Source organism: Pelecanus crispus, chromosome 10 (genome assembly GCF_030463565.1).
Source record: "Pelecanus crispus isolate bPelCri1 chromosome 10, bPelCri1.pri, whole genome shotgun sequence".
Taxonomy (NCBI): domain Eukaryota; kingdom Metazoa; phylum Chordata; class Aves; order Pelecaniformes; family Pelecanidae; genus Pelecanus; species Pelecanus crispus.
Window position 1 is genome coordinate 13,171,778 of NC_134652.1, and position 23,316 is coordinate 13,195,093.

Genomic DNA, 23,316 nt, shown 5'->3' on the forward strand with positions numbered 1-23,316 from the left:
AACATATTTATGAGCAGGGGCTGTGGTTAGAGCTGGTTGCAAAACCACTAACACTCCTGACTTTTTTTGCCTCTGTTTCTTTCTGACTGCCAGTCCTTGATTGTTTTCTACTTCTGGTTATGTCTCCATAACAAATTACTGTCAAGCACATTGGGCTGTTGATTTCTGGCATGTTAACTATTGCATAGTAACTGTCCATATGCTTGGTCTTACAGTGTGATAAATTTGATGGTGCTTACTCCTTAGTGAAAGTGAGGAGAAATGTGTACACATGGGCAACTAATGTATGATAAATAAATAGTTATCTTGCCTTGTGGGAATTGACTTATATAGCCATAGTTTTTATTTCTTTTCTAGCCTTCTTAGTACATATAATTTTTTCATTTACCCACTCACGTGGAGTGAAATTAAACTGGTGTGTTTCATTGGTGTGATCCTATGTTTTGAGGATCTTAGAACCTGCAGTGCATGAACAAAATATACTTGACACTTTCATGACTCAAGCTCACTATGAGAGCAAATGATCCAGCATAGTAGGGACTTCACAGTGTTGTTTGGCTTCACTTCTGTTCTCTCTGGTTTTCACACCAACCATATTTGTCGTGAAAGGCTTTTCACTGCATCTCATTCTGGTAGCTTTGTCTTAACTGAGTCTAAGTCTGTTCTGAAATTTTGCTTTAAAATGCAGTCCAGAAAATTGGGAGTGAAGTGGAGCCTGTGAAGAAGGGAGGGGTGGGGGAAGGTGTTTTAAGATTTAGTTTTTATTTCTTATTACCCTACTCAGTTTTGATCGGTAATAAATTAAACTGATTTTCCCCAAGTTGAGTATGTTTTGCCCATGACAGTAATTGCTGAGTGACCTCTCCATATCCTTATCTCAACCCACAAGCTTTTTCGTTATATTTTCTCTCCCCTGTCCAGTTGAGAAGGGGAGTGATAGAGTGGCTTTGGTGGGCACTTGGCATCCAGCCAGGGTCAACCCACCACATATGCTATTGCCCCCTATGGCAGTGGGGATAGTATTCCCAGTGGCCAGAACGGCCCAGCATTTGGTTTTGCTTGTGAGTTGAACATGGCCAGAGAAAGCTTAAGAAATGGCTGTCTTACATGTTGAGTGCAAATGTAGAACGTTTGCTAGGAGCATCCAATCAACTAACGTTGTCTGCATGACTGAGCAACTGACAGACCTGGACATTAATATGTGTCGATACCTGGAGTATATCCTCCAGGAAGTAGTGCAAGAAATTGCTGGTAGTATCTGATCCTGTTTGAGGCTGCCTGAATAGTAAGAAGTGGTAGCTTTGCTCTCACCTAGTATCTAATAGGCATTACAGAAATAACAAGTGATTAGTAGGCAACTCAGGAGTTCTGCAGCATAGTAGCTGTAAGCATCTAAGCATTGTGATCCTCAGAGTCTTTAATGTAGGGGTTGGACAGGCCAGAGACAACTGAAGAAATACATATTGGATGTTAAGCAGCAGATGGAATAACAAGAAATGGGCAACACTGGAATTTGCTGTGGCTGTTGATATAATCATTCCTAACTTATTTTCCCCATCACCAGAAGCAGCCCCATTACAGTCTGAATTATGTCATTAGAAATACTATTGATCAAGTTCTCATTAGCAGTCATTGGCACTCAACAGCCATTGTTGCATGAGTTATCTGTGCTGCTGAAACTGATACTGATCATTGGCTTCTGATAACAAAAATGCATCTCCATCTTTGAAGCCAGCTAGTCAATTGAGTTAAATTTGTCCAGAGTTATGAGTGAGCTATCACATGGTTTAACATCCCCAGCTGTTAGAAGCCGTTAAAGCATTACAGGCTGAGTCTAAGTTTCCTTTGTCATGTCATGAATAACAGCACTGTTTGAAGTCATTAGTGCCTTAGCCTTTGAAACATTAATTGAAGTTTGGTGAGCAGACACCCAAATACCTGACATGAAGTATGATACAGAAGAACAATTCATGCTCTCAAAGAACTTTGCTAAGAGTAGAAGCAGAAGGTGATTTTTGGGTTTGACTCCAGAATCACGTCAAGTCACTAAAGCAAAAATACCGTAAATTCTAGTGTCCTCTTCAAACAGTCAATTTTAAAACTACTGCTAAATATGATTCCTTTTTTTTTTCTTTGCTATTGCAGGATTATTTCTGTATGGTTTTGGCAATCAGTCTAATAATGAGTAGGTTTCTGATTTAGCAAGGTCAGCCACACAGCTAGGAAGGTCACTTTAAAGTACCCACCATCTTTTATTCCTTTAAAAAAAAAAAAACAAACTGAAATGAGGGTAGGTTTTTCTGCCCCTCCTCATATACTGTCTTTTAAGTAGAAAGATAAGTTCTGTTATAGCAATATTAATGCAAAAATCCAGCAACGCTTTGCCCTGGTTTGGTTCTAGTAACTGGTATAGAAGGGCAATTAACTATAATGTCTATTGTGCAAGAAAGCCTTGCAAGCTCCACAGCTGTGTGACTGCTAAAAGCTTTAGTCACACTATAAAAAAGCTATGGAGAGGTATAGATTGTACTTTTCATCAGGATGTCTCTGGAGACACAGACAGGTGACATTCAGTCTTAAAGAAAGCTCTGTTTGGAGGTGATAACGTTAAAACATATAACTTGCTGCAGTATTTCTGCAAAATCAGTGCTCTTAAAAAAATGGAGCCTACTTTTGTTCTCATTGATGAGCTATGCACTGGGTGATGAAGATAGAAAGGTATAGCCTCAGTTGGGTCAACTGAGTTAATGCAAGTTAATACCATTAACTTCTAATCATGCTCTATTAGCCTCAGTAGGCATTTGTACCAGCTGGGGTTCTCTTTTAAAAATTGGTTTTCCATCTGTATTGGACTAATTGATCATGCCTGCCATGGTGGTATGTGAAGATAAACCAAGAATGCTGATCCTTTGCTGTAGGCGTTGTAAATGTAGATTAGATCATGAATTTAAGGTGGGGTAGTAACAAAACCCCAGTAGATTGATATATCATACTAATTTTGTCACTTCTATTTAAAAGCTTTGAGGAAATGACTTGTTTTAGAAGAGGGCAAATTGCATGGAAAGAAAAGGGAAAGACAAGAGGTCAAGGAGGAGCAGCATCAGCAGCTCTGGAATGGAGTAGTAGTAGGGTAAGAGCACCTTACTTTCTACATTGTCATCTGTATTGGATGTCATATGGTATGTGCATGGAGGGAAATGAGGCATAGGGCATCATTTCCTCATGAATATTTTATCCCTCATGCTCTTCCAACATCTCAATATGACCTAGAACAGCTTTCAGGTACATGTGTCTGAATAGGCTCAAAAAGTCATCTCTGTGAAAAACAGCTATACTGAGTCTTTGTCAGCTGAACAACAGTGCCCTTGCTTAATGTGAGCTTAATGGTCACATTAAAGTTGCTTAGATATCACAGGTGGTCTGTGACACTGTAGTTCCATTTGAGACCCAGCATTATGGTAACAAGAGAATAATAGCAGAAGTGAAAAATTTAACACAGTAGCTACCTAGGTGTATATATGAAAGACCATGTAAGAGTGTTACGGAGTGACTCTACATAGTAATTCAACCATTATACCAAAACTGGTAATGAAAAAACGTGTTGTGTTATTGCTTAACAGACTGCAGAGAATTCCCTTACCAAAAACCAATACAGAAAGTAAAGAGAATTATTTATTGTTGGAGGTGGAATTCTTTTCAGGCACATTCGGTGTGGATAATTTGAGTTCATCAACTGCAGCAACAAAAATAAAAAGCCAAGCTAACAACTGGCAAGCGAATGCTAATTCCCCAATTGTTCATGCAACATGGAACATAATTTGAAGTGATTATGAAATTAATGCATTAATACAAAAAATGCTTTGGAGAGAAGCAAATCAGATAAAAGTGCATAAAAAGAACTAGCTGTAGACATAATTTGTGAATCTGTGCTTTATTCTCAGTCAGAGGGAAAAAATTAAAACTAAACTAAGGAGAAATTTTAAAGAATGTTTCACAATTACCACATAAGAAACCAAAATGAAACAAAGCATGGAGCTTCAGCAAAGCCAATGCATAGAGACTGCTTTGGAATTAAAAGGTATAGAAAGTGTCGTGTCACAAATTTGGGAAAGGAGCACTTGCTTGTGTGATTAGGGAAGAATTTCCAGCTGTATGAGCACATATCCTGGATAAAGATGACTCAAAGCCTGGAAGCAGGTAGATGGTAGAACAGAACAGTGTGCCATGAATCTGAAAAGACTTTATACTGAACATTGAGAACTGGAAAATTAACAGACAAGGTTGGGAGACCCTGTGCTGTCTTTGGTGTTTTCTCCTCTAAGTGCATGCGTGTTGTTGTGGTTTAACCCCATCCAGCAACTAAGCCTCACACAGCCGCTCGCTCACTCCCCTTGTCTGGGATGGGGGGGAGCATTGGAAGAATAAAAGTGAGAAAACTCATGTGTTGAGGTAATGACAGTTTAATAGGTAAAGTAAAAGCCGCACACACAAGCAAAGCAAAACAAGGAATTCATTCACTACTTCCCATGGGCAGGCAGGTGTTCAGCCATCTCCAGGAAAGCAGGGCTCCATCATGCGTAACGGTTACTTGGGAAGAAAAATGCCATCACTCTGAACGTCCCTCCCCTGCTTCCTACTTCTTCCCCTGGCTTTATATGCTGAGCATGACATCATATGGTATGGAATATCCCTTGGGTCAGCTGGGGCTCAGCTGTCCTGGCTGTGTCCCCTCCCAACTTCTTGTGCACCTCCAGCCTACTCGCTGGTGGGGTGGTGTGAGAAGCTGAAAAGGCCTTGACTCTGTAAGTCAAGTTACTGCTCAGCAGTAACTAAAACATCCCTGTATTATCAACACTGTTTCCAGGACAAATCCAAACCGTAGCCCCATACTAGCTACTATGAAGAAAATTAACTCTATCCCAGCCAAAACCAGCACACTTGACTCCTTTACTATAGTTAGCAGAGAAAGAACCTACCCTCCACTGTACTCATTCACAGCCGAGTCTAGGCTTACCTTTCCCACAATGCACCAACTTTATTTGTAGAAACTTTGACTTTTCTGCAACAGTCTTCTGAAATTAACATGGCTAGCACAGGAGGACAGGCTTAACATGCTGCTTGAAAAATGTTTGGTCTGGTTTAGTGAACCTATTTGTTAAAATTACGGGGGATTTCATTGCTCACTCTCACCACTGCCAGAGAACTCACCACAAAGTAATTTCTTTCTGGTTCGGTTTTCCTCCCCACCTTGTTTTGATGACCGTCGTAGGGTAGGAAAATTATCCTGATTCGCACCCTCAAGCAAGAGACTTCACTGGTGCTGAATTCCTGTCCCTGCACTCATTTTTTCCCATCTCCACACCTAAAAATCAAGAAGCAGGAGCAGAACCAGGTATACCAGTATCATGCCAAAAATTATATTGATCCAGCAAATATATGCCTAGCTATTATCATCATCTGTTGCATAGATGTGTGTTGAAAGATAATTACTTGAAAGCAATTCCATTTAAATCTAGTCAGAAAATATCACTAAGAACAATTAGATTGTATAGCGATCTCCCAAGCAAAAAGAGGTGTAACTCTCAGTGCAGGAATTGTTGTGCCAACTCTCATGATTTTGTCACGAGTCTTATGATGTGTGTCTTTTCTAAAGTTGTCAGCTGGTAGAATCAATTTTAAATTGGAAAGAATTAAAAGTTTTGTTCAAATAAAGTTTCTAGACCTCAGATTTCCACAGACAAGCTTTAAGAAGTCATGTAAACATTACCTAATGAAACCTCCTTTCCTCACCCGAAGAACAGCCAAAAGTTAAACAAAAATCCTAAATTAAATGAGATTTTTATTAATGACTCTTCAGAGCCAGATTCTTGTTTTTCAGGTAGTTAAGTTTGAAAATACTGTCTGAGTCTTTATAAAATATATGAGCAAAATACATGAAAAAAATTCTTCCACTAGCTAAAAAATAGCATTTGTTTTTGCAGACAATTTAGTAAATTTACTGCTTTTTTACAGTATATAAGTTTTCATTTTCTTTCAGATAGGTTCCCTACAATTTCAGGGAAAAAGAAAAGTCTGAAATGTGAATTAATTTTTTTTGAAAATATTGATACATATAATGAAAAACTATATTTTTACTTCCCCCCCCACCCTTCCTTCTACCACCCAGAATATATATCATGAGGAACAACTGAATACTCCAAGTTCTATCTTGTAATACTTTCTATTAAGGTTAAACTTTCTTATTTTCAGAACATGAAAGCAGCAGACACTAAAGGATCTGATACTTCCCTCAGACAGGTGTAACATCACCAGATGCAATGAGGTCAGTCCCAAGAACTTTGCCAGTTAGGGCAAAACAGATGAAGGAAAAACAACAGTTTCTTACCAATACTACCTGGTTCAAACAGCTACTATTCAAAGTTATTACTGGATCCCAGTAGTTCATAAGCACTCTTCTTGCTGGAAGCACCAGCCCCCACCTGAGAACTGATAGACTGGTTTAAGTGCTTTGGATAAAATCACCTGTTTATTAAACAGTTTCAGCTGGTCAATTTTAGGTGAAATGAGATGAGAGCATTTGTAAGGAATGGAGGGATAAAAACCTTGTGCAGAGAGATGGAGATGAGCAGGTACAGATAATAATGTCCTTGGGACCAGCAGGGCGCCTCTGCCCACAGTCTGAGGTGCGTGTAGCTTTGTGATGTTCCCTCCCCCTTGTTTCTTCACTTTGGGTATGCTGCAAAACACAGGCAAGAGTAAGAGCCTCTAAAATATTAAACAGCACAGTGCCACACAGGTGCCAGGGCTGGCCAGAGGCAAGTGGCATGGCTTGAAACAGTTGGCTGTGAAGCAAAGCGTTTAGTGAACTGACCATCTGTCCAAGTTTGGCATAACTGTGATATAGTAGAGACCATCAGCAGACCATCGATATTGCTATTTAAAATTGTTGACTATGTTAACATTTTTTTAAAATTCATGTCTGCAACTCATCACCGTTCCCATCTCTTCTCTCACTTTTCTGAAATACCCCTGACACAAGGAAATGGATTCCACACTGTAACGGTGTTGCATGTGGTAGAGGCAGGGTGAAGGCCAGTAGATCTGAAACAGATATTCGAGCAACCTGATCTAGTGAAAGATATTCCTGCCCGTGGTAGGGGGGTTGGACTAGATGACCTTTAAAGGTCCCTTCTGACTCAAACCATTCTGTGATTCTATGATCTCTAGTTATCATTGCATGCACTGACATAGCACTGGGGGTGCAAGAGGTCTCTCTGTGCAAAAAAGCTTGAGGTGAGACCATGGTCTTGTTACCTTTTGTGGCAGCATTAGAGTGTAATGTTCCTCCCTTCTACCCCTCCCAATTGTTCTCATTTGTGGAAGTCCAAGAGAGAGCAGCAGATAATTTATTCTTCCTCTGTTTTAAGGTCTGAAAAGTGTACAATTTCCTTACCAGTCAGTTCATTTATCCTCGTTGCAGTAGTCAGTCTGTTATTACTGTTCCTCTGATTGTACCTCCTTTTCCATGCATCTTCCTTCCAAAGTTGTGTCTAGGTGAGTCTGAGTCTTTCTTGTAGTGGCATAATCATCCTTAATACAGCATTCTTTATAGAGCATTTAAAGAGCATGTATATACGTCTTGGGATAGAGACTAACTGAAGACAATGAACTACCTGAGAATGTCTCTCCCAAAAAGAAAACCTTACTGCAGGGGGGTATGAAAGAGGCATAACTAGTGGAAATGGAAAACTAAGCATAACATGGAAAACGGGGACAAAAAAGATGAATATCATGAGAAGCTTCCTTTATAATGAGCTTTATTTCCTTTGAGGTAGTCCCCCTTGTAGGCTTGATAAAAGATTCATGCAAAGATTTGAACATTCATGAGGCCTAATAAAAATAAACAGACCAGAAACTCCTGAAATGATAAATCTTTCAGGCCAGATAAATTCCTGATTCCCTGTAGCTGGGGGTTGAAACCTATAGAGCAGCTGTCTGGCCATCAACTCATCCATCTTCACAATGTATTAGAGATTTTTCTTGCCCCAGGCTATCCCTGTTTATACCCTAATAATGGGGTACACCCCACTGTCTATATGCAGTGAACACGTACGTGTCTATAAACTTTACAATTCAGGATGTATCAGTCACCCATGCTGTTAGGCTGTTTTTGATGCCTTTCAGGATTAAGTTCAAAGCACTTGAAGTTCAAGTATATTTTAGGGGATACCACAATAAATAGGAAAGAAGATCATGTGGATTATGAGTTTATCACTAACTTGACCTTCAGGGAAAAATTGCTCCCTTAATGTCCCTCTTTTCCTGTCCCTTTTGTAGCTCTGCTTACGTTATAATACTTTTAGGCCAAGAGTCTCCTCTTGCTTTGATTAGGATTAACGACCCTTAGGGCCCGGTATTTGGGGCTGGAAGATGCTATTGTTTGTAATACGCTTACAGTGCAAGTGGCTTCTTTCTTTTTATGCCATTGATTGATGAGTGGAGTTTGTCCAAGTAATTTTCCCTCTCGATATGTGCACTTTCCTTCTCAACCACAAAGTTGGTGTGAAGATTAACTAATTAATCTCATGAGATTCTGTAATGAAAGGAGTGCCTTACTGAGCAACAGAACAAAGTACAGGCAATATGTATGAACAACTCATTCCAGATCTCTGCAGAGCTGAGGTTTCTTTTCTCCTCTGCGCAAGTAAGACCGTAAGACTGTATGAGTTTTTTTTCCCCTGTTCGGTACAATGCAGAACTTCTGTTGCAAAAGAACTGATAATTATTAAAACTAGATTCCACTGTCCAAAATAAAGTGCCTGTAGTACTGTAGCTTTCCTGAGTTTTTAGTCTTTGTTTCTTAATTTCTTCTCAAAATATAATAATCAAATACCATCATTGTTATGAGTTAGATTTTATTCAAGAATGGAAGTTTCTCCTGTATTTTATTTAAGTTTTAAGGAATAGATTTTCAAGCTGTTTTCGGTGGTAAAGCTTTTTATGTCAAATGTATGTAAAAGAAGAGAAAGCAGTGTGTAATAATAATGAAACAGGAATAGGAAAGTTTGATTCCATGTCAGCTACTAAATTAGACCCAAATGGGCTGTGGAATGAAGAGATAAGAATCTAGAATTTGATTTGAGGGAGATTTGAAAACCCAAGAAGCTTAATCTTTTCATGTTCCTTCCCCCAGAACTGATTGCTCCAGAGCTAATGTTTTTGTGTGCGATCAGGAGCTGAGCCTGACAAATTCTATTTTCAGCACTGCTACAGGATCAGAGCGGGTGAAACTAACCTTGGTGCTTTGGGCTCATAGAGCACTTCTAGCTTGCAGAGCACTCACTAAGTTAAGATGGACCTTTAAGTTAAAAGGAATGTAAAATTGAAGGTGTTCTTGTTTGTTCTAAAACTGACATTATAACCCCAGATGTTTAAAGTTAAGATTAACACTGAATGGAAACTAACCAGCTCCAGATTGGATAGGCCCAACGAGTTTGTGGAATCTCCATCCTTGAAGATATTTAAATATTGACAGGATAGGGTCCTGAGAATCTATCTGTACGTTTGAAGCTGGCTCAGTATGAAGCAGGAGTTTGGAGTAAAAGACCTCCAGAGGTCTTTATCTGCCTAAAAGAAATAATTTCAATTATAAATCACTTTGTAATTCTAGATAAAGCAAAAGTAGCTCTGAAACATCCTGCAGTAATCTATTAAGTTATAGTAATGAAAGGTTTTCTTTACTGTTTTTAGTGTTACATTTCTATTTTTGCATAAGGATGATGCAAATAAGAGTTTGTTTCCTTTTTCACAGTCCTCATTAAGACACTAGGTGCATTAACTCAAGTATGGACAAAATGTAGAATCTTTATTTTCATTTAATTCATGAGTAATGGAAATGGAAGCAGCACTTCAAAAAGCTAAGATTTAAAAAGTGATGCTAATCTTCAGGGACTCCTTTCTCCCCCATCTCGTCTTTTTTCCTCCTTTAGTTAAAAGTTATTACCTCAAAGGAAAGGCATATATTTAAGAATTCACCCTAGCTGCTGGGATTGCAGCTTACTCTTGGGAAGGTGAAGGTCAATGTTTCTCTCTGTTCACAGTCCAGCCCACAAGCAGTGACTCAGCAGCACACAAAAAAACTGAAGATGTGGCAACTTCTTCATCTTTAATGGAAAAAGAAGTAGTCGAGTCTTTTCAGGTCTCGTCCAAGGTGAGGCACTTTTGAGAATGGGGCTTCTGCCAAAGCTCAGCCACACAGAGAAAAGGCTGTAGGTAGCAACCTGTCCACTTGATGAATGTCCCCACACTGATGAGCTGCAAGTAACGAGCCGGGCTGTGTGTGGGTGCACTGCCCTCTTTTGGATTTTGATAGAAACAGGCTCTGTCCCATCCCACTTGGTGCTTCAGATGTTTCTGAACTGATGTTCAGAGTAAGGAGCGGTTGTTATTGTATGCTGTTCTCTTAGGAAAAATCTCCCCTGCACCTCTGGACTTTCTTTATATCTCCCTTCATATCAAGTGGTATTAGCAGAAAGAACAACTGAAACACATCTGCACAGATATCTCAGCCTCATGTTTGCTTTTCATAAGTCTATATCACATTGACCCAACTCTATACCTGGGACTTTGGTGATATGAAAATTCAGATAACGTGGAGAAACCACATTAAACTGGGATTAGTCAAAGCAGAGCAAGCTGAGCAACAGCAATTGTTCCTTAATACAGTTAATACAGTTAATATATTAATACTTAGTTGGGTTTGCTATATTCAAAATAGAGAAGGTCACTAGTACTTATTCACTGGCATTCAGACAACAGTCACATGTTAATAAAAATCTATTGTTGTGTACCATGCTTGAAAAAGAAACATTGAAATACCAGCTGACTATTAAGATTATGATTATCGCTGAAAATCATAACAGTAGTTTTAATTCTGGAAGTGTTCTTAAACATGAAAAAAGAAGTTTTTGTTTAACTTGAATGTTTAGATATTGAGATAATTAAAGCTTTTTCTTTTTCATTTATTACAAAATATTAATTATTTCAGTCAATATAGGAAGGGGGAACAGTGAGCTGCAATGACCTTTTATTCACCTGGAACAATCAGAAATAAGTTTTTTAAAGCTCACAGTTATTGATTTTTTTTTTTTTTTAATTATTAAAACAAGTTCATTAAAAACCATCTGGATAGGACTCCAAATATTGTGCTCAACCAAAAATGGACTAGAGACAAAAAGCAGAGGATTAGACAGTTTATAATATAAATGTTTAAGGCTATAATTTTCTTAAATCCTGTAACAGAAGGAAGACATCATGTTCAGCCAAGGTAGCCTAATAATGGTGTTATTCAGTGCATAGGCTAACAGGACTGCTCTAGTTTCTAGAAACGTAATTTTAAAAAATGTGTTTTCTAAGACAGCTGGTGGTGTTTTCCATTTGATGAATAGAGGAATATTCTTTAAAAGCAGATGAAATGTCTTTTCTTATTATTTGGGTTTTTTTTTTCTGGTTAGCATATGTGTGTGGTGGGGTTCAGTGGCTTTTCAATACTCTTTGCTTAGCCACTTATGAGCATATGCTGTAAAAATGAGTAAAATCTCTCATACTTTTAGTGTTCTGAAACCTTTAAACAGGACACTTTGTGCAGAAGAGCTACTGACATCTTGTGTATTTTGTGATAATTTCCACAAGTAGATGCATGCTTTTTTCTGGCTATGTGTAAAAGAGGGAGGCAGACGTATTCCTAAGGTAAAAATTTCTTCCAAAATTTCTCCTCTTCCTTTTGAAATTGTTTTGAACTTTCACTAAATAATGGTATTATTCTGTATAATTGAAGAGGAAATCAGCAGATTCTTGGAAGTGAATATTTGTGTCCCTGTCTGAAGCTTGGATAAGGGGGAGTTATATAGTGTTTCTTTTATTTTTGTAAGTTGTTGTTGATACATATGTTCACTTCTTCTCTCTGATAAAACATCCCCAGACAATTCCCACAGATAATAAATACAGAACTTTCATTGGCTGCTTTCTTTTGCGGTCACTTTTGGCCTATAATGAACTTCTTCACTAATACAGAACAGGTAAATGTTTTTTTTCCTTCTTCTAGCCAGCTTTTTATTTCAAACCACATTCATCAAGGTGCCAAATGCAATTCTCAACAATACTTCTATTAGGAACACTGTACAATCCCAGCTTTCAAAAATATTGGCAGGTGATAATTTTTCTCTCTTAAAAGATAGCCCTTTGCCATCTAGTATTCTGCTGACAAGAGATTGTCTTATTGCTCAATGAGCACTAAATCTTTCATGTGTGCAAACAAGATGAATTCACCATCTGAACCTTTCACTACATCATTTCTCTTACCTTTAAATAGCCAAGATTTGAGGAAGATGGTAGTATCCTACCAGTTATGGACCTGCTGTGTGTTCTTGGAGGAAATGATGCTAGAGTTTCCACTGTCCAGATCTGAATTGATTCTGAATCTGAATTATACTGTCTAGTAATCATAAGTACAGTTTTATTTGGGGGAGGCTTTGAGTATGTTACCCTCCGTATCGGCAAAGTGCAGACTGATTTAATGAGTTTGGGTTATGCATCTTTGTATGAATAAGAACCTTTTATTCTTAAGTCACTGAGTTATAGTTGCAAAATAACTTGTCCACAGACCTTTTCCTTGTATTAAAGTGGTCATTTCTATTTATTTCTGAGACCATTCCAAACCAGGTCATCATTCAAAGGCATCCAAACCAGGTTATCATTCAAAGGCAGTATTTTTTTTTTTTTGTCTTCAGTGTTGAAAGTGTAATTCTGTCACTAAAGTCTTTTCTTTCCCTACAAAGTTACTGCACTTTGTGAGTTAACAAGAACTTGTGGCAATAAAACACTTCACAGTGCCTTGATTGAATTATCGGTGTATTATTTTAATGGTGTCTTAATGAAATTGCTCAGCAACTAACCTTGTCTTTTAGTTGGCGTTAGAAGTAGCTTCAAAACTGTCAGCTCTAGCTCATTTCATATTTTCATTTAGGTGCTAATACTGTTAGCCAAATTATTTAAAGCAGAGACTTGGGCCAAATTTTGGTGGCATTACTCATGAGCGCAGTTCTACAGCAGTTGATGTTAGCCTATGAGTAAAGCTTGTTAAACTTTGCAAAGGCTTCAGTCTCCTCTTTCTCTGTTAATATCCAAATAAATGCTTTGAGTTATTTCTTTTTGGTAATTTTGTCCCTAATTTATTTGCTCTTGCAACCACTTACGGCTTCCAGCAACTCAGTCCTGTAAAAGGTCCAACTTGCTTTACAGTAGTGTTGTATTTATTTCAGAATGTCATGGCCAAAGCAGTTCCTTTCTTTGGCTTCTTTCATTTTATTTTGTATTCTAGGTCTTGAAAAAGCTTAAGCAATGAACTAGTTCGATTACTTAAAAGCAGGGCACGTTGCTTTGAAATGCATGTGTGAATTGCTGAATCTGGAGAATCAGGTTCTCTCTTTACACAATCTTCATGCCCTGTAAATAGCAATCCAAATTCAGAAAAAGTGATATGTAAAGTGGCAGAAATTACATTTCATTATGCTGGGACTCCATAGCACTGATGCAATCTTGCTCTTGCAATCAGTTACCATGTAAAAAAACCCAAACCCCACAACCCTCTATAATTTTGTATCTGGCATGCAGAGAAGCTGGAAAAAAATTCAAATGTTTAGAGAATTTAAGTAGGGAATGCCCAGCTTTTGTTAAGAGTAGGACATTTCTGTTATTTCTTGCTGATTTCCTCTTTTTCTTTACTTCACTCTTACGTTTTCCTGTGAGAAATGTTACTTGTTCCATGTGGGTCACCAATGTTGGGTCTATGCATGAAGCATGCAGTAAGTGAGAAAGGTGAAGGTTCTTTCACTAGACTTGACCCAATTTGCATTTCATCCCTATTTCTGGTCAGGTGATATAACTCAGATCTGTTGATACATCAGAAGAGAATGAAAGAACATGTGAATCTATGAAATATATTTGTGGTTTTTTTCATAACATTCTATTTCACTGATACTATGCTCTTTCCTACAAAAAGTTAGAGAAAAGTTGGTCCAAGTGGAGATATAAGGGGCTAAAATAAAAGATTGAGAGCAGTTCTGGACTTGTTTTGACTAAGATGCTGAATCTAGTATTCAGGGCAGTTGTATAAGGATCACAATTCCATCTGTAGAAGCAAAATTGGAATCCTGTTGCAAAGCATTCCTGGGTTTCTTTGTGAGGACAGCAAAAATCCACATAATTGTCAAGGGCAATCTGCCATCAGCAGGCTTAGCACCAAAGAAGGGGTGAAAAAAGTGTGGACTGTTTAAGATCTATAAATTATGTTTTGTGTTCATTTGTCACTTCTCGGAAAAGCAAATCAAGTTTCTTCCTTTTCAGGGGGTGGGTGATTAATGGATGCCTTGCATTTGGTTGCAAAAGCCTGTGTTGACTTTATTGACATTTTTTACAGAGAAAAAACCCTATCTGTCTGAAGCATCAGGAAGTACAGCATGCGCTTGCTGTGCCTGGTGTGAGTAAGCAGACTCTGGTCATTACTGAGCACCGATCTGAACAGAGAGTGATTACTTTTGCTGGGGAGAAGTAGAGTCTTAGCTTATACTCAGTCTTTGGTTTTGTTTAACATAAGACAACAATAAACCAGAGCAGAGGCACTCTAAGGTCAGTCTCCCTTTACTAAGGGCTTTTGCTGGAAGTGAGAATCAGATATGTATGCCTCTCTTTACTCCTGTGTTAACAGCTTTGGTTTGTAATGGTGGAATCAGAGTTAGTTTAAAAAATATCAAATTAAAAATGATGGGCCCAGTTCTTCACATAAGAAGTTGCTAGATCAGCCTACCTGAGCTGATCATGTTATCGTTTATCATTTTCATTCATTCTCCGGTGACATATGTAAGAACAGCCATGCTAAATCAGACTGAATCTTAACCAATCCTACTCTCTGTTGAGAAAGAAGTGTCAGATCAGGGCAAGTATATAATGATATTTTCCTATATATTTTCCCAGAATTCAGCAGTCTGTGGTTCAGATTCCTGAGCCAACAGAGATAATTTTGAATTGATGGATTTTTTTTTTCTCCAGGAACATTATCTGTTCATTTTTCCTCTTCATACAAACTTTTCACATCTACAACAAACTGTAGCAAGGAGTTTCATGGTTTAACCAGGCAAAAAATCATAGAATCATAGATTGGTTTGGGTTAGAAGGGACCTTTAAAGGTCATCTAGTTCAACTTCCCCCCACCTCCCCGTGAGCAGGGACAGCTTTAACTAGATCAGGTTGCTCAGAACCCTGTCCAACCTGACCTGGAATGTTCCCAGGGATGGGTCATCTACCACCTCTCTGGGCAACCTGTTCCAGTGTTACCCTCATCGTAAAAAATTTCTTCCTTATATCTAGTGTAAATCTACCCTCTTTTAGTTTAAAATCGTTACCCCTTGTCCTATCGCAACAGGCCCTGCTAGAGAGTTTGTCCCCATCTTTCTTAAAAGCCCCGTTTAAGTATTGAAAGGCTGCAGTTAAGGTCTCCCCACAGCCTTCTCTTCTCCAGGCTGAACAACCCCAACTCTCTCAGCCTTTCTTCGTAGGAGAGTTGTTTCATTCCTCTGATCATTTTTGTAGCCATCCTCTGGACCCACTTCAACAGGTCCGTATCTTTTCTGTACTGAGGACTCCAGAGATGGGACTCCAGAGCTGGATGCAGTACTCTCCTGGTGGGGTCTCACAAGAGTGGAGTAGAGAGGCAGAATGACCTCTCTTGACCTGCTGGCCACGCTTCTTTTGATGCAGCCCAGGATATGGTTGGCTTTCTGTGCTGTGAGCGCAATTGTTGGCTCATGTCCAGCTTTTCATCCACCAGTACCCCCAAGTCCTTCTCCACAGGGCTGCTCTCAATCCCTTCATCCCCAGCCTGTATTGATATCGGGGGTTGCCCTGACCCAGGTTTAGGACTTGGCACTTGGCCTTGTTGAACCTCATGAGGTTCACATGGGCCCACTTCTCGAGCTTGTCCAGGTCTCTCTGAATGGCATCCCATCCCTCAGGTGTGTCAACCACACTGCTCAGCTTGGTGTGTTGAAGGCATGGTGAAGATATTAAACAGTACTGGTACCAGTACAGACCCCTGAGGGACACCGCTTGTCACCAGTCTCCATCTGGACATTGAGCCTTGACCACTACCTTCTGGATGTGACCATCCAACCAATTTCTCATCCACCGAACAGTCCACCCATCAAATCCATGTCTCTCCAATGTAGAGAGAAGGATGTTGTGAAGAACCATGTCAGAGGCCTTACAGAAGTCCAGTTAGATGACATCCATAGCTCTTCCCTTGTCATGGCCTCACCTGTATTTCATATCTCACTCTTGATAAATTTATTTGATGCTCATGAGTTTTGTATTATGGCAGAGTGAATAATTGTTCTCTAACCATTTCCAGGTCATTCACAGTTTTGTAGACTTTGGTCAAATTGCCTCTCATTTATCTCTTTTGGAAGTTGAGCAGTTCATTTATTTGCTGCTTGTATGAAAAATGTTTCATAGTTTTCTTCGATCACCCTTATAGCGCCCAGTGTTAAAGTTGTGGGAACACTTTACAGTGGCCTAATAGCATTATTTGTTATGCTGTTTAATTCTTTCCTAATAGTTCCTACTGCTGTAATTGAGGTTTTTTGAGAGAATCTGAGGACTGAGCTTCTATTTTCAGAGACCTCTTCACTGAAACACCCAGACTCCTTTCCTGAAAGGAATTATCTTCTTGGAGCCTATTGTTCTGTCTGTTATGCTGGGAATGCTTTTTTCCATTTTTTTTTTTTTTTTTTCCATACATCATCACTGAATTTCACCTGTCATTTTACGGCTCAGGTACTCAGTATTGCAAAATCCTTTTACAGATCTTTATAGCTGGCTTTTGTTTTCATCATTCTGAATACCTTACTGTCATCAGCAGCCTTTGTCACCTATCTTTCTTTCCTTCTTTCCAAATCGTTAATGAATAAATTGAACAGCACAAAGCATCAGGGAAATTCCAGATGAACACTTCACTCCATTGTGGAAACTGAAAGGTTTTTCCCTAACCTTTCATGCTGATCTTCTAACCATAAATTAATCTGTGGAAGGGCCTTTTATCCCATGACAATTTCAGATCCTTTGGCAAGGGAACACCTCAAAAATCGTATTAGACTTCAGCTAGGTTGCCTTTCCCTACAGGCTCTAAGAACCTGGATAGGTTTAAGGTATGATTTTCATGTGCAAAAGTCATGTTGATTCCTCAGTGATGTCCAGAATATACTTGTCCAGAAACCAGTGTTAGGTGGGAAAGCAGTAATATGTTGCATGAGGCACTGTAGAAACAGAGTGAGAAGATCACTCCTTTGAGGAGCTCACATTTAAGGAAATCCAGCATGCTTTCTACAGTGAAGGTGGAAATTATAAAAATAGTTTCTTTCTAATCTCTCTCTTAGATATTCTTAGATATTAAAGTTTATTACTTCTAAACTTAGATTCACTTTGTTATTGTTGCTGGGTTTATTTTCCATGCTTTTGTTGTTCAGCACGTCTGTTTCCACTTTTATTTTCTGTATAAGCAACTGCATTAAGTCAATGGGTAGTAGACTACTTCAAAGCAGAAATTGGCTTCATTTATTTCAAAGAAAATTCTAAAATTTATTTACTCTGTATTTCATGTGCTACAACAACAAAAACATTACAATTAATGGTATTTTCCCTCCTTTCCCATTTATGCTCCAGGCAACTTGGGCAATAAAACTAAGCTAATGTGGCTGCAACTAGATTAGCATGTAGTGCAGCTCCGTGGAAGTGGGTTTGTAGAATGAAATGGTTGATGTTGAGATGACATCTGTCTGTAATATGGGCATTTTGGAGGCACAGGGTCTGACCTGATACACTGAGCTAAATGTCCAGTAGTGGTTGGACCGCATTAGATGCACTCCTGAAATGTATTTTCTGGTTTAGTTTCCTTGAAAAGTTTCCGTTCCTGTGCTCTGAGATCACTGTGGTATGAGCCAGAACATAGTATATAAGGATTTGCTATAGCGATTTCCCCCCAAAACTCCCCCCAACTCATTTCAGAAGCATGCCTCTGGTCAGATCTGAAAGGTTCAGGTAGATACACACAGCATTTTCCTCTTGTTTTGGCAGATTTTTCATACAGGTATCAATTTCTGCTTCTTATCCAGTAATTGCTATCTTTTGGGCTTGTAACTCTGATTATTTACATGCAGATATGTTGTAATTAAATTTGCTCTTCTTATCTTATAAGAAACATGGTGCTCTGACTGTTACATGAGTAGTGACTGCTTAGTCAGCTCTAGCTTGTTTTGGTTTATGGCATCTGTGCAAAGTGATTGGCAATGCAAGGCACAGCAGCGTAGCAGACAATGCTGTCCCAACACTGAAAGTTGGTCCCATATTTAACAATCTGACTAGTGGCTAAAGAGTCATCTGTCAACTCTCTCCCCTGTCTCCAACTCTCTGTATGCCCTTGCATAAATCTGCAGCAGTTCTGCGCAGCTCCGCCACATCTGTAACACTATTGCTGGTGGCACATGTAGCAAAACTGATGTGTCCTGAACCACTTTATGTGTACAGAATGGCTGGTTATCGCAGTGCAACAGCTAAGGATTCTGGAGACCATAGATACCTGAAAACACAGTGGTAATAGCCCAGGGTGGTAGTTAGCAGATTAAAACCAAAGTCAGCAGTGCTGGCAAGTCAGTTTAGGCACTTAACTTTTATTGATTGAATGAGGAATTAGGTGCTTCAGTGCCTCAATAGTTTGTCCCTCAATTCTCTTTCTAAGGAATGGAGATAAGAGTACTTTCACACTTCAGAGGAGTGGCCTGACAGAAAATTTAAGGCAGTGATGTGCTTGGATGTGACAGTGATGAGGTCAGATGAGTTCCTTGTGCAGGTAGGAGGAAATATATGAGACTAGAGTGGACCTTGATTAACAGCTTGCTTTAGAGGCACAACCCAAAGTCAATGACAAGACTGTTATTAACTTCAGGGAGCTCGGATCAAGCCCATTGATTTGTGCTTATTTCTGCTCTAGTTGCTGTAGTCCAAATGAATGCTGTACTGTGATATTTTCAAATACCAACATAAACAAAATCCACTCAAGAAGGAAGTCATAAAAATAGGAAAATCATAATGCTTGAATCATAGTACTGAATTGATAAATGTTAACCACAGGAACTTTGTCCCAGATGTTTGGTAAGAAAAAAGAACCAACTGATAAACGTCACAATTAATTTTTGGCTTCAGAAGCTGGATAGGCTACATAGTGACAGTAGATGATCTACATATTGATGTTTTGATTATTAATGCTTTCTGTGTAGCTGCTATCATGCAATCTTCAGTTTAGAAGTCACATCAATGATATACTTGATGTATTTGAAAGTGTTAAATGAAAATAACAATGTTTAATTCTAATAATGCATGTTTGCATCACAAGATTTCAGAAGTAAATCAGAGATACAAAAGGAAACTGTACCTTCATGCTACAATGGAATCATTACCCTATTTTATGTTAGAGATACAGTGTGGTAATGTAACTGGTCTATGATCACTCAGGATATTAAAGTTCAGGGATTTTGAAGAACCCCAAACTTCCAAGTCACAAGCCAATTTTTTATGCTACCAAGGGGTTTTCTAGAGATACAGAAAAACCTCTGGCAGTTACCCAATAATGAAGGACATTTTCTGTGTAGATTATATGTGTATTTGACCATTCACGTACAAAAAGTTCTTTAGCATCTGGTGTCTGTCAAGACTTATGGTGTCCTATAATTCATAGGTAGTGAGTTAAGTTATATCTAACTCTGCCTGCCTAAATGAAACAAAGAGAAGGAAATGGAGTGTGTGATTTTTGCAGTGCCCAAACCCAGACAGGAATTTGCTGTGAGAAATGCCAGGTGTGGATCCTTTCATTTCAGGCTTGTCTAAGAACAGATCGGTGTTTGCCATTTGCAAGGTAACAGCAGCACCAGTACTTAAAAGAAAGAAAAAAAAAAAAAAAAAAAGCTAGTGATTCAAGGCTTTAATACCTTCCCAGGCAAATATTCTTCAGAACTTTTCATGTTTGTCATTCATGGTGCCTCATTCCCATTCCTTAGGGGTATCCCTTTGTTGCTTGCTGAAACACTGGAATGATCTCTTTCTACTGCTCAAACCTATATATTCTCTCATGCAGAGACACGAGAGGAGTATCTCGTCATTCTCTCTGATTCATCAGCAGTGCAGACCAATTAATACTGCAGTTAATGGGGAGAAGTAGCTACTACAACTGCAAGCTGTATATCTTTTGTCACTCCTGAACTAACACTCTTGGACAAAGCTTGGAAGCAACTTTACTATGCGGAGATTATTTTTGATACACTACCAAATCTATAATTCACAGCACCATAGAAACTGGAGATGGAAAGAATGCAGCACGTTATCAAATGTGTTCTGCCAGAACAAGACTGCTTGTTGCAGACAGCAAGGTTATAACATTTCAGGCAATGTAACTGTCATCTTTGAAAATTCTGCCAGAGTCTAACAAACCTCACCATTAGAGATAATTCTGTGTGTATCTCTCTCCTCTCTCTATGTCTCTCTTTTTTTCTTAGCATCTAACTTTTTGTCTGCCACTCCAGTAGATCATTCATGAAGACCCTAGCAGCCCACTGTGGCTGGCTGGTAACTTAGTAAGTTTGCACTCTGGTGTTACAAAGTTCAGGTTTGATTTTTCAGATAATCTAAGCAGAGCTTCATTTAGGTCTTTTTAACTAGTGGTAAAGTCATTCTGCCTATTTGATCATATATTATGTGTTTATATACATAGTTGAAATATACTGTTTTCCTTACTGAAAGATTGGCTATGCTTAGTTTTGACATTATATTGAAACATTTTGAAATAGACTTATTTAATAAGCTTATCTGAAGTTCCTATCTGCTTGCTTATTTCTCCATCTGACTTCACCACTGTATTTTCATCTTTCCTCCCCATATAGATTATGCTGCTGACTGATCCAGAAGTTGAGAGCAGCTTATTAATCAGTTCTGATGAAGGTGCCACCTATCAAAAATACCGTCTGAACTTCTACATCCACAGTCTGCTCTTCCACCCCAAGCAGGAAGATTGGATCTTAGCATACAGCCAAGATCAGAAGGTAAGAATCATTGGCAGCATTTTGCTTTGTTTGCTTAGGTAGAACCTAGGGTTTCCCCAACTCTCTACACAATGCTGCAGACCATTCAGGACAGTCTTTAGGGTGATACCAGGACAGTCTTTGGAAACACCAAACTGGTATTTCCAAGCAAAAACATTGAGTAAGCCTCAATGTAAAGGGCAAAGTAAAGGACATGGGCACCTACTGTGTTCTTGGGGCCTAGCCCTCTATGACTGACCTGTCAGTCTGCATTGTTTTGTCAGTCCTTTTGGCAATATCATGTGACAGGCAGTGGGCAGAGAAGACAGCTAGGATCCTTCACGATAGGAATAACAACCTCTTATGAGGCTTTTTGTCCTCTTATTTAACAATTCTCTTGCTCCAGCCTAGCACCAACTCCAAGAACATTATCAGACAGTCGTGGTTCCTATCTGGTCGGTGTATTTTCAAGTAGCCTTTGATTTTCTAAGACAAAAGTAGCGGTGAATCAATTTCCTTTGAAGTCTAGTTCTTTCAGTATGGGTAACCCATCAACCGAATAAATATGCTGTGAGATTTGCCTTGATTTTTTGCTGCCCAACTTGAGACAACAGAACAGGACTTGATTGTAAGAGACCTCATTGTTAGAACTTTTTGAAAATCAAGTACATCAGTACTCACAAGTCAGTCATCTTTATAGAGCACAATCTGTTTAGTTTACCAAAAAGCAGATCGAAGGGAAACTATATTGTTGTGCATAAATATCTCCGTGGGGGAAGACAAAACATGTGAGTAAGCATTTTGATCTAGCAAAAAACCTTCTAACAAGAATTGATGGGTTAGGAGTCAATAGCAGATAAACTCAACTACAAAGTAACTAGCTGTTGGAGCAAACTGCTCTGAGAAACGGCGAATTTCACATCCTGACATTTTGATATTTTTGAATAAAAAGCTCCCAACAGGGGTAAAAGAGTGAAATATCTTTGCATCTAGTATGTAAGTCTTTATACAAAGTAATTTAGTTGTCTCTTTTTGTTTTACATATGATGAATCTATGAGAATCTGAAACTAATCAATAATCAAAGTATTGGCTGAATTGTTCAGATTATACATTGATGTAAATATCAACATAAAAGTTTGAATTCTGTGACGTTTTCCATCTGTGTGTTTGAATTCATTTTACAAACATTAAACAACTAATTTTCATTTAGCCTAAATTAGGTTTGTTGTTACTATTACTGTAAGCCTGAGAAAATAAAGGCATGAGGAAGCTAAATAAGTAGGTAAGGTCACAAAATGATCTTATGGGAATTTTTGGAATAGAAGTTCAGTCATGTGCTTTAAACTCAAACCCAGTATCCTTCCAGGACTGTAGCTTAATATCCTTCCCAACTATGAGAAATGTATCTTGTCTGCCTGATTCTTTCTGTAGAGTCATGCAATATTTTCACTCACCCCTCTCTCAGCATTTTGTAGAGTGTACTGTGATTATAATTTGTTCAGAGGAAGGTGAGATTAAATTATTTCTGGGTGTTCAGTATGTAATTAGACAAGGTCAGAATGTTTCCTTTCCCTTGTGGCTGTTGAATTCTCTGACTGGTATGAAACTGAACAGAATCTGGTCCCTGCTGTCTTTTAGGACCCATTAGAATGGAAGTTAGTCTGTGTTAGTTACAGGAAATTTATTACATGAGGATCAATGAAACTTTCAGTGGTAAATTTGTCGAATAAAAGTAGGATATAGTAGAAAATGAATTTCAGCTGTTGTGGTATTCAGCCTGCTCAGGAAATAATTCTGAATTAGGCCATACAGCTAATGCTCATCTAATTTATGGTAGATGGCTACCAGCAAGTATATTGTCACTACTCCATAGGAAACTCCTTCTCTTCTTCTATAGTATCCTATAAAACAAAACAGATATGAGAACAAAGGGTCCTTTGTGCATTAACCTGAATTTATGGGGTTGGTGTCTGAGTTGTGTGTATGGGGTGTTTTGCATGAGAGGCTGCAGGCTGTATGGTAAAATTTCTTTGTGTATGGCATTGATTAGCAAATTAGATAACTGTTGGTAATTAAATACTGTAGTTGCAAGAGAAAAATCACATAGCACAAGGTCTGTAGATCTGTACCAATTAACTC

The 23,316-nt window shown here is 38.6% G+C and overlaps 1 protein-coding gene across 1 annotated transcript in view; it reads left to right on the top strand.

Annotated features, from left to right (window-relative positions):
- SORCS1 (sortilin related VPS10 domain containing receptor 1) overlaps nucleotides 1–23,316 on the top strand; it is a 305,005-nt gene that overhangs the window by 163,452 nt on the left and 118,237 nt on the right. The window contains exon 4 of the mRNA XM_075718060.1: nucleotides 21,039–21,197. Coding sequence (XP_075574175.1) covers nucleotides 21,039–21,197 — 159 coding nt within the window. The remainder of the gene's footprint in view (nucleotides 1–21,038; nucleotides 21,198–23,316) is intronic.